Source organism: Microtus oregoni, unplaced genomic scaffold (genome assembly GCF_018167655.1).
Source record: "Microtus oregoni isolate MIOR12 unplaced genomic scaffold, Mior012 000024F_ref0000369, whole genome shotgun sequence".
In the NCBI taxonomy this organism is placed as follows: domain Eukaryota; kingdom Metazoa; phylum Chordata; class Mammalia; order Rodentia; family Cricetidae; genus Microtus; species Microtus oregoni.
Window position 1 is genome coordinate 18,405,362 of NW_024543083.1, and position 20,641 is coordinate 18,426,002.

Genomic DNA, 20,641 nt, shown 5'->3' on the forward strand with positions numbered 1-20,641 from the left:
ACTAGTAAGAAGTCTCTGTGCCATGATTTGGGGACTGGCAGTTTGAGAAAGCCTGCTATAGATACAAGTTTTGCACTAAAGTCCACTACTCCATCTCTGTTGTCCCAGTTTTGTCTTAAACCCTAATCCCTCAATAAGGCATGCAAAGGAGTTAATGAATTAACACACCTCAATACTCAGAATAGTGCACGGCACAAGTTGGAACTTAATAAACAAAAGGCATAATGAAAAGTAACCCTTCATGGCTATTTCTAATGACATGTTGCCCGTATGTGACGATCTACATTTTATCACCTCTTACAGGACAGAGCAACACACAGCTAGAAGACAACAGGGGGAAAAGCCACCCTTCCCAGTACATAGCACATAAGCAGTTCAGCTATGGTTCACCTGTACCTCACTCAGCTTAAATCATCCCTCCCCTGAAGTCTTTCCCTATCTAAACAGTCTGTCATGAAAACCATCCAGTCTAACTCACAGCTTTAACACACACAAAAAAATATGCCTTGGCAATGCTGAAGCATGCATGGGTAGCCAGTACATAGCGGTTCTGCTGAACTTGTCCATTTTGGGTTTTGTGATCTAAGTTGACAAGGATGACTGACCAGGTCTCTTCCTCAAGAGGGCTCCAGATCTCATTACAGGTGGTTGTGAGCCACCATGTGGTTGCTGGGAATTGAACTCAGGACCTTTGGAAGAGCAGGCAGTGCTCTTAACCTCTGAAACTTTACCCAAAATAATAATAAAAAAAAAAATAACCTAGCTTCTATCTTCAAAAATGTTAATTCTAAAATTATGTTAAACTTGATGCTTTTGATACCAACCAAGCCCATACAGACTTGTAAGCTTTTGGCAGGTCACTTACTTGGTACATTCTTCTAAGGACTGTACAAGCACTTGCTGGAAGGAAGATATTTCCTCTAGATTTCCCATTAAATATGAAGTGTTTGCTGAACTCAACCTAAGGCCAAGAAAAACAAAAGCAGAATTCTGTCATTGGTCTAACTTTGCATCCTGGTTTTGAACCATGAAGCCTTACTGTGGGCCGTAACCCAATGACCACAATGCTGTGTCCAAGGCAAGATGGCACTGTGATATCCCCCTCCCTCCTCTGCAAACAGCAGCACAGACTGAGGGACTGGCTGACACTCAGCACTCTGCAGTCAACTTACTTCTCGCTGGTCTGCAGGGGCCGCAGGTAGGTTGAAAGCATAGACTGCAGCTCCTTAGAATAGTCATGCTCTGTTTCTAGGATATTCTGTAGCACCTGCAACAATAATAACCACCATCATTCACACTGCAAGAGTTATTTGCCATAATTTATAACCTTTAGCAAGTTCATCATCATTGTTCAAGTCATATTTTGTTACTAATACATTTACTCCTCTGTGGTTATAACTACTAACCCTATGTAATGAATTATTATTGCCAGATGTCTGACTTCACCATACTGACAACAGGTATACCTAGGTTGAGTGAGATCACATTCAGTCCTTGGACAAGGAAGGCAAGGTCTGCTTAAATCACAAAGAACTGTGACAGTCCCAGAGCACTGATGAACTGACGTGTCTCAAAAAAGCCACCACCAAGTATCGCACACAAAACCACCTATGTGGTCTACAAGCAGGAAGCTAACTACAGTAACAGGTTTCAGGGGGTGCAGGGTTACACATCAACACACTTGCTGACGCTCCCTGAACTAGATAAAAATCTGTTCTTTATTGTATGCAGCTGAACATTCCTACGCAAAGCAGCCCAAATCCAAAGTCATCAAGAATCTCGAGCTTTTGAGTTCTATCAGGATGCTCTAAGTTTTAGACTTTGGACAACTGCAGAGTTTGCATTTAAGAATGTTCAACCAGGGGGCTGGAGAGATGGGTCAGTGGTTAAGAGCATTGCCTGCTCTTCCAAAGGTCCTGAGTTCAATTCCCAGCAACCACATGGTGGCTCACAACCATCTGTAATTAAGGTCTGGTGCCCTCTTCTGGCCTGCAGGCATACACACAGATAGGCTATTGTATACATAACAAAGAATGTTCAACCACTAAAGTCTATGCAAGTATTCCCAAACCCAGACTCCAAAATCTGACAAAAGTTCTGGTTCCAAGCATAAAGACAATGGACACAACCTGTCTGTAGGACATATCTCAAATACATGGACATCACTTTTTAAACCAATGGGTTGCAACCCTCTGGGGTCAAACTATCTTTTCACAGGGGTTGCATGTCATATATCCTGCATATCAGATATTTTACATCACAATTAATAACAGTAGCAAGATTATAGTTAGAAAGTAGCAATGAGATTAACTTATGTTACCACAACATGAGGAACTGTAGAGTCTCGGTGTTAGGAAAGTTGAGAACCACTGCTTCAGACTGCGTGAGTCTAAATAAACTTGTGGGAAACAGCGACTTTCATCAGAAAATACAATGTCTCAGATCAGCCCACACATAACAGTACTGAAGATGAAAGGCCTACCCAAGTAAAGATAGCGCAGTAATTATAAACTAAAGGTAAAATAAAATCTTTCCAAACTTAGCAAAAACTAGTGAGCTTCTAATACCAAAGTACCAAACAGATGAGCTTAAACAAATGCTTCCCGCCAGAAACCACGCCCCCACACACACACAGCCAACCAAGCATGAGAGAAGGTGTGGACTTCCCCAGGGCCAGGGCTACAAGCACTGACTCCAACACACTGCCACCTGTCCTTGCACCTAGCAGTAATCAGAAAACAGCAGTCTTTAACCCCTGAAAAAACACATCCTTTGTTTAAGTCTGATATGAAGACCTGTCATCTCGGCTACTCAGGAAGCCAAGACAGGGCAATTACAAATTCAAGATCTGCTTGGCCTATGTGGCAAGTTCAAGGAGAGCACGAGCAACATGGGCAAACCGGACAACATGGGCAAACTGGATAAACTGTTTCCAAATGATTCAAGAGGGAAAGGAAGAGAGGATGAACTGGGGACCTAGTCCCTGGCAGCCCAAGACCTAGGATCAAGACCCAGGAGTAGGAGTCCCCCCCACCTCCCCATCCATACATATGAAGTTTCTTTTTCTGAGCCGTTAGTGCCTTCCATATTAGACACCTGGTGAACTGCAGAGCCAAAGAGTAACTGTCACCAGCCCCACAGGGCAGCTCTAGACCCAAAGGGGAGAAATCGGAACTCTTCAGGGCCCCTCCCCAGCCTTTTCCATCCTGCCCTTTAGACAGCAGGGGCTGTTTGAACTAGGTCACAGTGTAGGCCTTCGGAGCACTTCCTGAATACTCTGTACTACCTGCCTCACAATGCCCACACACACCTACCAACTCAACACACAGACTGCACGAGGTGGCCAAGACAGCAGCACTGTGTCTTTCTGACCACTCTGAGGAATCTCAACTCAGGTTTAAACACTTCAGCCTTCACAGGCACCATCTGACTGCTCTTCAGGGCAGCACTGACTCTGTGAGCTCAGAGGAGATGAAGTGCCATGAGCAGCTTACACACTCAACCCCAAGAAGAAACACCACGGGCTCTGTCTCTGCTGATGTCCAACTCCAGCTTCATTATGAATGGACTTATTCATGGGGACAGCTGGGAGACAGCCAGGAAGGGGAGGGACCAGGCAGAGAGTTCATTCCTTTGTGGGGAAATCTGGATGCTGCACCCACAATGACAATGTCCTCCTAACACTCAGTGAACTCAAGTGTCAAAGGCCTGGTGACAGCAGCACACTGTGACTCAAGACACTGCTCTAGAGACAGTCATTTACACCAGACATGGTTCTCAAAAAGCCACGAGAGAGGAGGGCAGCCACCACCGCCCCTGGGTCTAAAGAGAGAGAAGGCTCTTCCCAGGGCATGTGAGAGGAGGAGCTCTAAGTCACTGTCACAGCACAGGGAGAAGAGACAGCTGGAGACCCTAGCAGGACCCACCCTCAGAAACCCAGCACATTTCTGAGGTGCTGGGAAAGGGAAAGCACAGCTAGTGTCATGGTGCAGAGAACCCAGGACACACCAGCCTCCCTTAGCCACAGCCCTGAGCACAGACACACGTCAAGACTTCCCCAGAAAACGCCACAAAGCGGCCCCACAGAAGCCAAGCTCATTCTATTGCTCTACTCCAACTACTGCCTACTACCACATACTACTTTCAGACCATTCCGTAGCTCTCTCCAGAAAACCAAGCAAGATGCACTGGTGTCTGCAGGAGCACAGACAGTCACTTATTTACTCACCCGCTCACACTGGTGTCTGCAGAAGTGCATACACAGGCACACACCCACTCACCCGCTTACACCAATGCCACCAACCCCTCACTGAGGAGGCTTATGTGCTTTTTGACCTGGGCAGCCTCATCACCCTACCTGGCCTGAGTCTGCCAGTCATTAGCCTCACCTCTCCTCCTCTTTGTGCCTCAGGCACACGGTGGCTGCTGCAGGACCCCATGGACCTCACCCCAGCCGCCACGGCTCCATCACACCATGACTGGGAACCCAGAACATTGCAGTGTTCAGGGAGAAGCAGACTTCGTGACCCACAGTACTAAAGAGGCTGAAGAAAAAAAACACTCAGGCGGCATGGCTCGCTCTGAGTCACGAGACATAGAACTGTCCAGTCATACAATAGTGCCACACAGGAGGGCGGGCACCCTCGGCAGCCACACAGATGTTCCTAAGGCTTTCTGCCTTCAAACAAACCAACTCCCACACTGTGCAGAAGCAGACACTGGCCCTTGGCATCTCTGCCTTGAGATGCCCTGTGTATCCATTGAAAACTAATCTACAGGGCTAGAAGCGGCACTCTGTGGCAGAGTGCCTGCCTAGCACGTGTGGGGCCTGGGATTCTATCCTTAGCACTGTAAAGTTCAGAGGTATATATAAAATAACTGACATAAATATAAAAGCCATAAATATTCGGTCACTTTTGTCAGGCAGCGGTGGTGTACACTTTTAATCTCAGCACTAGGGAGGCAGAGGCAGACAGATCTCTGTGAGTTCAAGGTCAGCCTGGTCTAGACTGAGTTCCAGAACAGCCAGAGCAAAACAGAGAAACCCTGTCTGGGGGTCGGGGGAAGCAGGAAGAATTAGGTCACCTTTTCAAAGATCACCATAAACTAACCCCAAATATCTGCAATACAACCCTAGTTTATGCAAACAGGGAATGGAAAATAGCATAACTATCCTAACTGTTCGGGAATATTATTTTCAGGTGTGTGACTTTTGTTTACGCTGCATTTGTTTAACTCTGTGAAGCTGTGTTACTGTGCCTGTCTAAAACACCTGATGGTCTAATAAAGAGATGAGTGGCCAATAGCGAGGCAGGAGCGAGGATAGGCAGGGCTGCAGGCAGAGGATACACAGAGGGAGAACAAAGGAAAGAGAGGGGCAGTAAGAGAACAAGGAGAGGAGGATGCCAGGCCCAGCCAGATTCAGAGTTAAGTGGGAAAGTAAGATATGCAGAAATAAAGAAAAGCTCAGAGGCAAAAAGTAGTGGGTATAACATAAGGAAAGTTGGCTAGAAACAAGGCAAGCTAACGCCAGGCATTTAAAACTAAGAATAAGCCTCCCTGTCTGATTTATTTGGGAGCTGAGTGCCCCCCCCCAAAGTCAAAAGAATAAAACACCATACATTAAACAGTGCCAACCCACACCTGCCAGACAGCACCATGACTTTAGTCTTTTTCTTTGTATGGGTATCTATGCATGTGTGCCCAAGTGTGCATGTATATACAGGTGTGCAAGTGTGTACATGTGTGCATGTGGAGGTGAGAAGTCAGCACTGAGGAGTTTTCAACTACTCCCATCTTGGTTTTGGAGATGGAGAGCCTGGATTTTACAGATTCACTTGGTGAACTCTAGGGATCACCTGTCTCCTCCTCCCTGGCACTCGCCTGGCTGCTACGTGGGTGCCCTCCTGAGTCCACAGCACAGCTGGACTCCACCCCAGCCCAGCACCTGGTGAGCAGTGTGCGTGCCCTGTGAGCACAAGGGCGGTAGTGAAGGACGCAGGGGCAAAGCTCCTACGGCTAGTCACTCTCCGGGTCACTGATTCAATAGTGTGACGGCTCATCTCAATCGCCATCCTGAGAGATGAGCTTGGTTGGTTAAGTGCAAAGACTGCCCTTGTGAGTGGCACCATGCCCTGAGCTAGGCTGTGTAAGGAAATGAGCTGAGCACAGGCACTTGCTTCTCGTCCTGAGTGAGGACACATGACTAGCTGTTTCTAGCCCCTGCCTTCTCACTGCCCCACCACACTGGACTGTGACCAGACACAGAGAGCCAAAGTAAACCCTTCCTCAAGTTACCACAGAAACACAAACCAGGACAGTGTCTTCATTTGTGCTTGCCTTTAATAACCCGACATCTAGAACCTACTTAACCGGCAGACAAGTGTGATATAATATAATATAATATAATATAATATAATATAATATAATATAATATAATATACCTTTTAAAACCAATAGTTCACTGCAGTATAGTCCTAACTCAGGACTACTAGGTTTGGAAGCTTAACATTTCTTCCAGATGTTCAAGATATACCAGATAAGGGGCTAGAGACATGGCTCAGAGTAAGAGCACTGGCTGCTCTTCCAGAAGACCTGTGTTCAATTCCCAGCACCTACATGGCATAAATTGTCTGTAGTTCTGGTTCCAGAGGACCCAATACCCTCACACAAGCATATATGCAGGCAAAACACCAATGTATACAAAATAAAAATGAATCATTGTGGAATATTCCTATACTGGTGTGAATGTATGCTGCTATGATTGGTTTAATAAACGAGTTGACTAGTCAACAGTTGAACAGGATAAAGTTAGGTGGAGAGCCAAACAGACTGCTGGGAGGAAGAAGGGCGGAGTCAGGAGTCTCAAGCAGATATAAGATGGGCATGCCGTACTGAGAAAAGAAACCAAGCCACATGGCAGAGCATAGATAAGAAATATGGCTTAATTGAAAATATAAGAGTTAGCTAGTAACAAACCTGAGCTATTAGCCAAGCATTTGCAATTAATATTAAGTCTGAGCAGTTATTCAAGAAGAGCCGGCACTGAAAAGCTCCACCTACAAATTATTTTTAAAAAGCAAAATAACATTAAAAAGTTCACCAAACGAAAGTGGGTCCAAACAATCCAAAACATCAGTCTGCAGGAACCCCACACCCCTCTGCACTCATCAAAACATCAGTCTGCAGGAACTCACACCCCACACCCCTCTGCACTCATCAAAACATCAGTCTGCAGGAACTCACACCCTACACCCCTCTGCACTCATCAAAACATCAGTCTGCAGGAACTCACACCCTACACCCCTCTGCACTCATCAAAACATCAGTCTGCAGGAACTCACACCCTACACCCCTCTGCACTCATCAAAACATCAGTCTGCAGGAACTCACACCCTACACCCCTCTGCACTCATCAAAACATCAGTCTGCAGGAACTCACACCCTACACCCCTCTGCACTCATGCACACCTGTACCTACCCTTCTCAGCCACTTACTGTCTGGGACTAGACAACTCTGCTTCCTTCTTTTATAAAAAGGAATCTTCTTGGGCTGTGACAATTCTAACTTAGGAAGCAGGAAATGCTACATACCACCTAACAGTGCACCCAGCCCACCAGCCCACCCACCTAACAGTGCACCCAGCCCACCAGCCCACCCAACACTGTACCCAGTCAACCCACCCACCTAACACTGCACCCAGCCCACCAGCCTACCCAACACTGTACCCAGTCAACCCACCCACCTAACACTGCACCCAGCCCACCAGCCTACCCAACACTGTACCCAGTCAACCCACCCACCTAACACTGCACCAGGACTACCATCAGAGCCAATCTTTGAGGGACTTTTAGTCAGGAGGTCTTGCATCCCCAGGTTAGGTAACTCACTACTCACTCGCCCACCAGACACTCTGTTCCTCAATGTCTTGAGCTTCTGCTGCCACCACAAACTACAGCCTGTGTCATCCTGGCCTACATCAAACAGTAGTTATATAAGAACAAGGAGAAAATCTGAGGAGCTGGCAGGTAGCCCACTTCCACAGACACTGTAGATAGGGCAAAGGAAGTAGGGCACTCCCAGAAAGCCAGGGAAAAATCATACTGGATAATGTGGGATTCCCCTCTGTATGCTGTGAATACCATTGGTTAATAAAGAAACTGTCTTGGCATATTGATAAGGCAGAACTTAGGTAGGCAGAGAAAACTAAACTGAATGCTGGGAGAAAGGAGGTGTAGTCAGGGAGATGCCATGGAGATGCTGCCAAAGACAGACATGCTGAAACTTTGCTGGTGGGCCACCATCTCATGGTGATGCACAGATTAATGGAGATGGGTTAAATTAAGATGTAAGAGTTAGCCAATAAGAAGCTAGAACTAATGGGCCAAGCAGTGGTTTAAATAATATACTTTCTGTGTGATTTATTTCGGGGCTGAGCAGCCGGGAACCTACAAGGGGCCTCCACCAACAACTGGAGGTCTCCCCAAGCTCACCTGTCAGACTTCCAAAGTCACAGGATGAGAATGTCCTTCACTGGCTTATGTGTGGATACTTAGGCCCCAGTGGGTGAAGCTGTTGAGAAAGGATTAGGAGGTGTGGCCTCGTTGGAGAAGGTATCACCAAGGGGTGGGCTTTGAGGTTTCAAGAGCCCAGGCCATTTCCAGTCAATGTCTGTCTCTCTCCCTTTCTCTCTTAACATCCCCATCCCTGTAGGAGGAGGCTGCTAGTTTGCTCCTGGCCGCTTAGCCCCGAAATAATCACATAGAAACTGTATTAAGTGTCTCCATAGGAAGCTGACCTGCTGACACACTTATCACAGTCCACCCAGGTAGCAGAAGCCTGGCAAAAATGGAGCAGAGGAGTCAAGGGCACTACACTATAATACCTGTCTTTCCTGTTCAGAGTCTAAGGCAGGGGTTCTCAACCTGTAGGTCATGATTCCTTTGGGAGTTGAAGAGCCCTTTCACAAGGGTTCCCTGAGACCATCAGAAAACAAAGATATTTACAGTACGATTCTAACAGTAGCAAAATCACAGCTACAAAGTACCAACAAAAACGATCTTATGGTTGGGGTACCCACAATGACATGAGGAACTGTATTAAAGGTCAAAGCATTAGGAAGGTGGAGAGCCACAGGTCTAGACCCTGCCTCTAACTCCATGTAAGTCAATATAGACACAGCTGTCTCAACAAAGGCAAGAGCGAGGGACAAAATAACCCAAAAGCTGTAAAGCTGAAGGCCATCTAATCCACTCCAAGCAATCCAATCGGCACCTGAAGAATGGAGATTTTCAGTTGCGCACCACCCCTTTGAAGGTCTCACTTTTAGACGTTCTACCACCAGAGCATCACACAGGGACAAGAAATGGAGCCATCCCAACAGGCTAGACACTCCTCGCTCTAGAACCGGAGTTGGGCATCTGTGACAACTGCCCTGCAGTTACTCACCACGTTGTAATAGCTCTTATTGATGGCAGTTGTGTCGAACCCTTTGGGGGGGCTCTTCAAGGTTCCTGATTTGGGGGACACAGGCTTCTCTGGAATTAAAAAACAGAAGGAAGCTTTACTGATCAAAGTTATGATGACAGAACGCACAGCCTTCTCACACCAAAGCCTCACCTGGAAACCAGCCCGAAACAGTGCAGACCTCTCTCTCAGCTGGTGTCCAAGGTCACAGGGTCATGGGCTTCATTACTGCATACCCGCCACCCAACCCATTCTCCCTGAGCACCTGAGAAATAACAGTTAGGGTTTGACTGCACATACATACAGACTCAGAGTCATAAATACAAAATGTTACTCAAGCAGAAATTAGGGAATGCTAGCTGGTATATAAGGGCATCAAAGAACCAATACCCACAATTCTGGGGAGTTCCACATGCTCAAATGGTGACTAGTAACAGATTAAACAGCTAAGGAGGAAAGGAAAGCTGAGCTAAGCAAAGCTAAGATAAACCTCATGGCCTGACCTCTGCCTGGGCCTGCAGCGCACCTCTGAATTATCTAAACTGGCACTGCTGACATCTGACAATACTCACAAATCCCTACTCTCTAAGGGGAAGTCCTGTAAGCAGCAGTGGTTCTGGGCAGTCTGTCTGTCTAGCAGTGGTTCCACAGGTGTGTCTGTTACTTCCCCTGTGGAAACCTACCACAGTTTCTATTGGTGTGTGTGGTAGGAGGATTCCACTGAGTCTCAGGGATGATAGGCTGTGAGGGGGGTGGGAGGCAGACTCATCTTGGCTCAGCACAATAACAAAAGCAGGACCTTTTAGTGACAAGCAATGCTGAAAAGCAACCTTGATGCTTCCACTAGCCCAGAAATGACAAGGAGACTTAGCACACACAGCGGGGGGGGGGGGGGGGGGTAATCAATCACCTCAAAGCAGCTTGGCAAGGATGCAACTCCAAGCAAAACTGGGCTTGTAAGCACTTGAGCCAAGACTTGTGTTCCAGTAGCCCAGGTCAGCATCTGTGATGGTCATCTGCGGCCACTAGCACAGTCATGATGACCACACACGTCTTTGGCCTCCACATTCATTCAATAACAGGAATACCAACATCACTAGGCTAGAACTTCCTGTTTCTCTCTTCCCTTATCCCTTGAACTGAGGGAGTTAGACACCTGTGTGTGTTAAACCACACATATCAATACGATAAAACACAGTAACAATCTGTACATATTACACATCCAAAATGGCACACAGGAAATAAAAGCTCCATAACAACTCTGTACCTTCTGTAGCACTGTACACATCAGAAACTACAGACAGAATGCTATGCCAATTAAATGCCAATTAAAGAGTCTTCCAAAGACCCCTGGAAGGTACCTGTGCTAGTCAGTTTGGGTTTTGTTGTTGTTGCTGCTGATGTTTGTTTGCTTGTTTTGTCAACTTGAAGCAAGCTAAGGTCATCTTGGAAGAAGGAATCTCATTAAAGAAACTACCTCTCTATCAACAGGACAAAACAGCAGCCTACAGAATGGGGAAAGATCTTTGCCAACACGACATCCAACATAAATAAAGAACTCAAGAAACTAGGTATCAACAAACCAAAAAATTCAATTAAAAAATAGAGTGCAGATCTAAACAGAGAAGTCTCAACAGAAGATTCTCAATGGCTGAAAAACACTTGAGATGTTCAACATCCGTACCCATCAAGGAAATGCATATCAAAACGACTCTGAGGTTCCAACTTACACCTGTCAGAATGGCTAAGATCAAAATTACAAGAGACAGTTCATGATAAAGAAGATGTGGAGCAAGAGAACACTCCTCCATTGCTGGTGGGAGTGCAAACATGTATAGCCACTTTAGAAGTCAGTGTGGTGGTTTCTAAGAAAACTGAAAATCAACCTGCTACTATTATACTATATATACAGACCCAATTATACTGCTCTTGGGCATATACCCAAAGGATGCTCAATCATTACACAAGGACACTTGCTCTTCTATGTTCATAGCAGCTTTATTTGTAAGAGCCAGAACCTGGAAACAACCTAGATGCCCCTCTACTGAGGAATGGACAATGAAAATGTGGTAAGTTTACACAATGGAGTATTAACCAGCTGTTAAAACAAGGACAGAAGTAGAAAAAAATCATCCCAAGTGAGTTAACCCAGACCCATAAAGACAAACATGGTATCTATACACTCATCAGTGGCTACTAGCTGTAAAATAAAGGATAGCTATGCTACTACCATCCACAGACCCAAGAGACTCAGTAACAAGGAGGGTTTATGGGGGAATACCCAGATCTCCCTGGGAAGGGGAAATAGAAGAGATGTTGTGAGTGGACAGAGGGCAGGTAGGGCTAGGACCATGAGTGATCAGGTGGGGGCACAGAGAAGGAGAGTCCTGAGAGGGACTGCTGGAGGGGGCATTTCAGGGATGGGCAGAAGCTGGGCGAAGAGGAATCTCCTAGGAGGAGAACTCCAGCTTACATTCCCAGCAACAGTGGATAAATAGCCTGAACTGGCCATCTCCTGTGACCAGATTGGTGCCTGGCCCAATTGTCATCAGAGAGGCGCCATCCAGCAACTGATGAACACAGATGCCGAGATCCTCAGCCAAACGTTAGGTGGGGTTCAGGAATACTGAAGAGTAGGAGAAAGGAGTGTAGGAGCCAGAAGGGTCAAGGACACTGCAGGAAGACCCATACAATCAACGAACCTGGGATCATAGGGGCTCGCAGAGACTAAACCAACAATCAGGGAGTCTGCATGGGAATGACCTAGGAACTCTGCATGTTACACTTGTGGAGCTTGGTCCTCTTGTGGGACTCCTAGCAGTGGGAACAGGAGCTGACTCTTTTACTAGCTTTGGGACCCTACTTTTCGTACTGTGTCACCTTGCCCAGCCTTAATTCGTGGGGAGGTGTTTAGCCTTACTGCAACTTGATATGCCATGTTTTATTAATACTCATAGAGATGTGCCCTTTCCTGGATGGAGACAGAAGAGGGGAATGGGGAAGAGGGACTGGGAGGGGAGCGTGAGTGGGGGAAGCTGCAACTGGGATGTAAAATAAATAGATGAATTAAAAAGAAAAAAGTGCCTCCACCTAGTAAGTTGCCTCTGCTTCAGTCCTGCCTCCAGGTCCCTGCCCTGCTTGAGCTCCTGCTGAGTTTCCTGGATGATGGACTGTGCGGGGCCGTGTGAACGCAATAGTCCTTTACCTCTGAGTTGCTTTTGGTCTTGATCTTCATCACAGTAATAGAAAGCAACCCAGGATAGAGCTTGTCTTCAATGAAACAGGCCAAAAGCATCAACACCAAATGTGAGAAGAACATTTCCAAGTCCCACCACAAGAGGGAAGCAGTCGAAGGCTACTATCCTTTCCTGGAGACTCAAAGCGGGTGGAGGAGAGAAAGCCCCCTTCAGAAGCAGCCTGTGGCTTTTTGTTTGCACAAAAGCTGTAAATCAAACCTAAATGGAATGCAAAAGAAACAGATTCGGGCAAGGGGATGGACTCCGGAGTCTGTTCAGTGAGGCATGGCCCTCAAGGGATTTCAGAGGTGCTTTCAAACGGGCAGCTTTGTCCTCAGGAAACTAAGCACCAACTATGCTATAAACTACAAAGAAGAATCTCATCCCACAATTAGAATACCACATAAACCACTAGAAAATATACTGCCATCCTCGGATTTTATCCTGAACGCTGGCTACAAAGAGACTGAATTTCTTTTTAAACGTTTCGCACCTTTATGCTTGAGCTGCCAACATTAGAATTAGACTGGCTTAACTCTTCTCACAGTCGGCTCACATTAAGAGGATACTGTAGGCAGGCGCTTTTCCCAAGAGACTACTCCCGTCTCACTGCCAAACAGAGGACATTCAGGATATCACTAATAGCAAACTGTGGTATTTCTTATTTTAAAAAAAAAAAAGTGTGAAAATTTTCCAAAGCAAGCTAGGTCTCATTCTGGCACAAAAACTATGAATTCAACTTGCCTCCTAGCAAAGAATACTCTTGAAGAGGGTATGCTGCAGACTAAAGCCAGGACCCTGCGTGTCAGGCACATGGTACCACACTGAGCCCCATGGACACAATCTTAAACTGGCACAGAGACACATACGCAGAAATAAAGAGCAAACACAGAAACTGAGGGTGGAGTGGGGGAGTTGGCACTTACACACATAGCACTGGCCCTTCCTAGAGCTTCCTCTCCTAACACACTCCACGCCCAAGTACAACTCTACTCACATGCTGTCAAGAGACAACATTAAGAACATTTGTAGTTGAAAGTCTATCCAGAAGTCATGGCCACCTCGGAGCATTTCCTAAGCTAGGTGAACTGAAAAATACCTGAGAAGTAAACTTCATGGGACACCCCACCACATCAAAGTAGAACAGAGACGGTCACATGACTTAAAAAGACCAGACCTAACAACAACCTCTCACAGAGCCAGTCTCTACTCCAGGGGACCTTGCACAGCATGAGGGAGCGCCCCCCCAACAGCCTGCTTATAACATATTTTTACTTCTTTTATATTTCACAAGAACATCTTAACCAAATTCAACAGGAAAGCATGAAGAAACATGCTCTCTGGCGCGCACACACAACCTACTCTAAGTCCCTTGAAAACGAGCGTGTGACATGGCAGCGACACACTACTGGAGCATGGCCAAGCAGAACCTGTGTCAGGAAGGACAGCATCGAGTCTCATCAACAAGGAGCCTCTGCTGGGCCCCAAGTTGCTAGACTACAGGACTTCACAGCCTTGCCCTGCATGGATCAAACCATTAGCCCCAGAGAATCTTCAACTCCAAAACACCAATCACAGCGAAGCAGCATCAAGTGGGCTGAGGCTGTTGTGCATTTCCAGGAGTTGGAAAGGTCGGTCCTGAACAAAGCATCAGCCACAGGAAAACCAACATACTTCCCCAGAATCAATGACAGAAATTACCTGCCTGTGCCTAACTGGAAAGCAAACAAACAAACAAGTACACGGTAGTTAAAAAAAATACAGCCTAGCGTAAGCCATAAAAAAGCGTTATGCTTTGTAACATAAAGCACAGCAGTCACAATGAAATGAACAAATGGCTACAGGGGCACATACCCAGAGACCTGGCTACTCAGAAGGTTGAGGCAGGAGGATCACTTGAGCTCAGGGGTTCTATGATCGCCTGGGCAACACGTCCAACAGACTTTGTCTCAAAAGCAAGCGATCATAACTAACAGACCTAAGAAGTTTTTCTCAGGAAAATGTCATGATGTAATGCAAAGTCAGTTTACAATGACTTTACCCAGCACCCCAATGTGCAGGAATGGATGAAAGTCCATTCAGCTGAACTGAAGATGGCATCCAAGACCAGGATCTTTCTCTGACAACAGGCACTCAGGACTCTAGAACATTCACACTTTTTGGCTCCTCGTCCTCCCACAGAAAAGTTTAGCCACTCACCACTTGGCTTGATCTCTCGCACATAGTTGCTGGGGAACCAGCCGGTCCTGCCACTGTGCGTGCCCTCCCACCAGCCACCTTCCTCCACTCGTGTGACATGGATGACATCGCCCTTCGTGAAGGAGAGCTCATCTTCATTGGTCTGCTGGAAGTTGAACTTGGCTCGGACCACTAGCTGGCTGCTGCTGTTATCAGTCATGTCCTGGAAGACAGGAGGGAGGGGTGGGGAGATTCCCATGAAGCACGGTCTACTTTCCTATAAAACAGTTACAATTCACTGTCACAAAGAGAGCCAAGACATTATTATAAATGTTTCACACATTCAAACATGACAGCACCAGGCATGGTGGTACACACCCTTAATCCTGGCAGAGGGGCAGAGGGCAGAGAGGCAGGTGGATTTGTTTGTCTACACAGTGAGTTCCAGGCCAGTCAATGCTACAAAGTAAAACCCTGTCTCAAACATAAACAAAAATCAGGAAAGTGTCTTAAATACAGAAATGTAAAGCTTCCCATCTCCCTGTGCACCTTGACCACTGTCAGATTGCAGGCCAAGAAGACACTCTATGCTACCACTCCTACAGGCTCCCTCTCATGCTCGCTCGCGCGCTCTCTCTCTCTCTCTCTCTCTCTCTCTCTCTCTCTCTCTCTCACACACACACACACACACACACACACACACATCTGGATGCAATCAGTGTGCCTGTCTCTACTTTAAAAACTAATCTCTACACTGTGGACATGTTTCTGACTACATAATGTCACATTGGACACTTGTGCCACTAATTTTTAGGTTACGCCCAATGTTTGTCTATGTACTGCATGCAGTATTTCTCTTATTTTGCAAGGGCTCCACTAGAAATAGTCACACACCCATTTCACTGTCCTGGAACATGTATAACACATTTAAACTTTAATAGATATGCTTAAACTGATTTCCAAAAAGCTCTACACATTTACACCAAAGTAACACATCCATCAGTATTTAAGAGACCTGATTTCATCAAACTTGTACTTTCCGAAGATGCTAACAAGTATGCAGCCACAGTAATGGGAAAACACAACCTCACATCCTGGAGGCTCGGTGCTCAGAGACCCCGCTTTCAGTTCTCTGAGAAGCAGGAAAGACCTGGGCATTTTCTCTTCTCCACTCAGCTTAGATGAGGCTGTGGAGAGGCTGGCAAGTACAAATCTACCGACAAGATACCCCTTCCTAACAACAAAAATACCCACAGACAAGCCTCTCCTAACGGCTACAGGAGCAAAAAGGGTCAATCTGCAAAATCTGCACCTGTGTTTCTAGGGACCAGATAGCACACACCCATCTGCACAGCGGGTGCCCGCATTTCACCTGCATCTTGGGGTGAGCAAAGGTTGACACAACGACCCAGGGCCATAGACCACCACTTCCCTGCCCATGCCATTGACATCCACAAAGACCAGCAGCAGTCCTGGCCACCTCCCCACAGGACAGCAGCAGGGAAGCCCACCTGGGTATATTGGTGTATACTAGCCCTCCACCCATCAGAGAAACAGAAGTCTGGCACAGGACTCCGCAGGACCCGGCAGGACCCAGCAGGACCCTGCAGTGCTGACTCCTCTCCACAGTGTCAAAGACACAACAGAAGATGTCCCCCCTGCACAGCAGACTTTATTTCCATCAGGAACTTCTTGACAAAACAGAAAAGGGTGATCATTGCATGCAACCTGAGACAAAAGGAAGCTAACATGGGAGAAAGCACAGCTCACGCTCAGATGCCCCATGTGGTTTAGAAAATGGACCCAGGAGGATGGCATACAATGCATTGAAGCAGCAAAGCATCCTCCACAGCTACTGAACTAATACAAGCTGCATGGGTAAGCTCTGGCAAAATTTCCAACCACACAGTTTGTGAACTCGGAGACTGGTGCCAAAGAAGTGTCAGGAGAGCACCAGAGAAGTCTGGGGTCCCTGGCTCCAAGAAATGAGGAAATGCCCTATACCCTAACAATCTAGTCATTCCTCCCAGAGAAGGGGGACGACAGAAGCAAGGCTTACACTAACAGAGGCCCAACCCTGAGAGCCTACAGCCATGCTTACTATCAGACCCAGACATTCTAAAGGCATCGGTACAGTTCCAATGACGAAATGTGACAGCACATCTCACACGTGAGAAAAACCCCAATCCAAAGCCCACAGCACATGCGCATCCCCACAATGGGGGTTCAACTTGCTGCTGCTCCTCTGCTGAGAGGTGCCTCACAAAGCAGTATTTAAATTAGCTTTTTAAAACTAAGAGGGCCAGGCGGTGGTGGTGCGCCTTTGATCCCAGCACTCGGTAAGCAGAGGCAGGAGGATCTCTGTGAATTTGAGGCTATTCTGGTTTACAGAGCAAGTTCTATGACAGCCAGGTCTACACAGAGAAACCCTGTCTCAAAATAGGGATGGATGGATGGATGGATGGATGGATGGATGGATGGATGGGTGGGTGGATGGGTGGGTGGATGGATGAATGGGTAGGTGGGTGGATGGGTGGGTGGACGGAAGACAATGGAGGATGGATGGATGGATGGATGGATCAGTGGATGAATGAATGAATGAACGAATGAGTAAATAAATACATAAGTAAGAGGAATATGTTAGAAATCTACACTTAGTAAAGAAATACCTGCTATCCTCGTCACCAGAAATTTTGGTTCTTCTGAGTTTTACATCTCCTCGTGGGAAATCAGGACTGCCACCCCCACCAGCAGGGGCACTGCCCAGACATCCCATTGTCACTCTCTCCTGCTGTCCTGTTCCTTCTCACTACCCCACTCCAGCCTTAATTCACAGGCTCTTCTTCTCTGAGGAAGGCTGCTCCCATCCTCAGGTCCAGCCCCCCAGAGCAAAGGTTCCGGCTCTGTGAACAACCTGACTTAGGAAGGCTTGGAAGGTGGGCTTTAGGCAAAGGAAGAGTTGCCTTCCATCTTCTGCTCTAAGAGAGCTGCACCCTGCTGACACATGCCCACACTACACCTACCCTCTGTTGAGCTGGTGGGACGAGTCGATTCCCTAAGAGGAGAGGTGAGATTGGCAGTACTCCTGCAGTGAATCTTGAAAAGTTCTTACAAAGATTTAACAGGACCACGGTTTTCCATGTGCTCTAATTCAAAAAGGAAACTGCCAGGTTTGCTAAAGGTGAGTCTCAAAAAAGAGTTGACTGGATTGAGTTGTGTTTCATCAAGAGAACGGAAAGGTATGGAGGGTACAGCTGACCACACTCACGAGTACCTCTGAGCACTGCCTGCTCCACAACTTGGGTCCCACTCTGCAACTCCAGGCTTCTGCACCATCCCTGTGTAGCCAGGCTTATTCTAACACTCATGTGCACAATGAGCACTTACCTAGGGATGACTGTCAAAGCATTTGCCTCTCTAGATGAGCAGCTGCAGCCTTCACCAGAAGCCCAAATAAACAACCTTCTGAAAGCACTCAGTCAGTACCTGGGAGAATCCAGTGAGGAGCAGTGCTACCACACACTGCAGGAGCCACCCGGGAAGGCCTGAAGGTTACGATGGTCCACATTCCAACTTCATGGGCACTTGGATCTCCCAAGGGATCTGCAGACTCTCATGCCCAAAATGGCTTTGAATCAAAATAAAACTTCTTACTTACCAAGCTTCGGTACTGGCTCTGAAGCAATTTTGAAGTTCTACTATGTGAAGACTGGGATCCCAGGGAATCAAAAGACTTTATCCGATGTGAAGAGGGCCGAGCACACACCGAGTCACTTCCTAGTCCAATGTCTGAAAGAGAGAGGGAGAGGGAGAGGGAGAGGAAGAGGGACAGAGAGAGAGAGAGAGAGAGAGAGAGAGAGAGAGAAAGAGCGCACGCGCGAGCTGAAGACGCCTGTCACCATGTCCCCTCCACACATACTGGCTCTAAAACTGGGCCAGCATGGAGTGACACACCAAGTCCCACAACAAATCAGGCCATTTACAGAGTAACAAAGAGCAGATTCTTTATTTATTCCCCAATTACCTCTCCAGGAACAATCTGGGGATGACTAACTTATCGGTTCTTCTCTAGAGCAATTCTCAACAGTTTATAAACCATTTTACAGGTGTTTGTAAAATGTTCCCTTCATCTAGAAACACAATGTAACTGCTCAGCGAGGATCTCCGAGACTACATGCCACGCCACCACCCAGGAGACAGAGATGCACAGTCTTATGCCACATATGCTAAGCTAGCACTTCTGAAGACTGCACTACGAATGTGTCAGGTGCACTCTAACACATAGAACTAACGGCAGAGCCTATTACTGTGCAGCTGGACTACACAGTACATGCTACCACAGCAGGCCACTACTGACCAATCATTACTGTGGGACTCAAGTGTGAATACCAACACTGAGTCTATCACATCCTTCAAACCTTCACCGTGTACCAGTGAAGACAGCCCATACCCCAGTGGCACATCCCAATGCTTTAAACCAGCAGACCCTGCTCTTACTGTATATATAGCTCCAGCTAGTAGACCCAGGGCTCAGGAAACGGGCAGTTTGCAAACTACAATCTAAGTGCTGGGGAGTGGCTGGGAGACAGCCACTGTGCTGAAGGCTCCAGCACCAGAAATTGCTGCCCCAGCACTCACAATTCAGACTCACAAACCACCAGCAGCAGAAGGAACAACTGCACATTCATTGCCCAAGAAGCTTCTTTCTCAAGGCATAATGATCACTTTGCCTTGCTGTGGAAACCAGACATGAGCCTTTACACCCTCACTCCGAGAACACTCAAGCAGAGTCTTACCTGCTGTCACTTTATTTAGTGTCACCAAGGAGCTGAGGACCTTGTTAAAGTTCTGCCCCTGATATAAATCATTTGCATCAAAAGTCTGAAAGAAGAAAATGAAACAAGAAAGTTAGTACCATGTCAAGGCACAGGATAAATGGACTCTCCCGATGACAAGTGGTTGCACATGGCCACACCCTCAGTCTGAAACTCTCAAGAGGCAGAGCAATCTCCAAGCGGGTCCCTGGGGAAGGAGTTCATTGGAATGTCCTTGTGAGGCATTTCCACACAGGCCATCCAGTCCTTGGAGGACCAAACCAGCTCTGCTCCTTTCTCCACCCAGGTCAGGCAAAAGCAAGGTGTGAGCCAGGGGCCACCAGTAAAGGCTCATGATGGGTTGTAGTCCTCTCTCCTTAGATTGTACAGTCTACAGGACAAGACATGCCAAAAAAGATCTCTTCTAGTACATAAGGAAGGTGAATTAAATGCACCCCATCCAAGACAACAGCACACAAGGTACAAGGAGAAGACGACAGGAAACAGATGGAAGACAAAGCAGCTCCCAGGAGAGAGACAGGCAGGGTAGCGGCCTCTGGGCAGAGAGCTCTGAAGAACCTGAACTGTAGGCAATCCAGTCTGATCCAGGGCCACTTAACTACTCTGATGCTGAGTCAGTCACACCACAAGACTGAGCCAGGAGAGAAGGCACATGAGCTAGCCTGGGTTAAAATAGCTGGAATCCAAATGTGTGTGTGTACCTGTGTGTATGCATTTATGTGGTATGTGGATGTCCACACAGCTAAATCTAGGAGAGAACGGGCAGGTGCCTGGTTAAACCCATCTGACTTTTGTTCGGAGGAATGTATGCACACATATGCCTCTTACAGCTACGCTAAAACATGCACAACTCTTTCCAAACACTCTCTAAAGACTGTGTGTCACTTTTGAAAACTAAATAACCTCTTTTACAAATAATTTTGATA

At 47.0% G+C, this 20,641-nt stretch overlaps 1 protein-coding gene across 5 annotated transcripts in view; it reads right to left on the reverse strand.

Moving 5' to 3' along the window:
• Arhgef7 (Rho guanine nucleotide exchange factor 7) overlaps window positions 1-20,641 on the reverse strand; it is a 108,107-nt gene that overhangs the window by 35,690 nt on the left and 51,776 nt on the right. For all 5 annotated transcript variants that reach the window (XM_041673535.1, XM_041673533.1, XM_041673532.1 and 2 more), the window contains 6 exons: window positions 19,677-19,761; window positions 18,539-18,669; window positions 14,902-15,103; window positions 9,449-9,537; window positions 1,173-1,267; window positions 866-961 (listed from right to left, as the gene is read on the reverse strand). In XM_041673535.1, coding sequence (XP_041529469.1) covers window positions 866-961; window positions 1,173-1,267; window positions 9,449-9,537; window positions 14,902-15,103; window positions 18,539-18,669; window positions 19,677-19,761 — 698 coding nt within the window. The remainder of the gene's footprint in view (window positions 1-865; window positions 962-1,172; window positions 1,268-9,448; window positions 9,538-14,901; window positions 15,104-18,538; window positions 18,670-19,676; window positions 19,762-20,641) is intronic.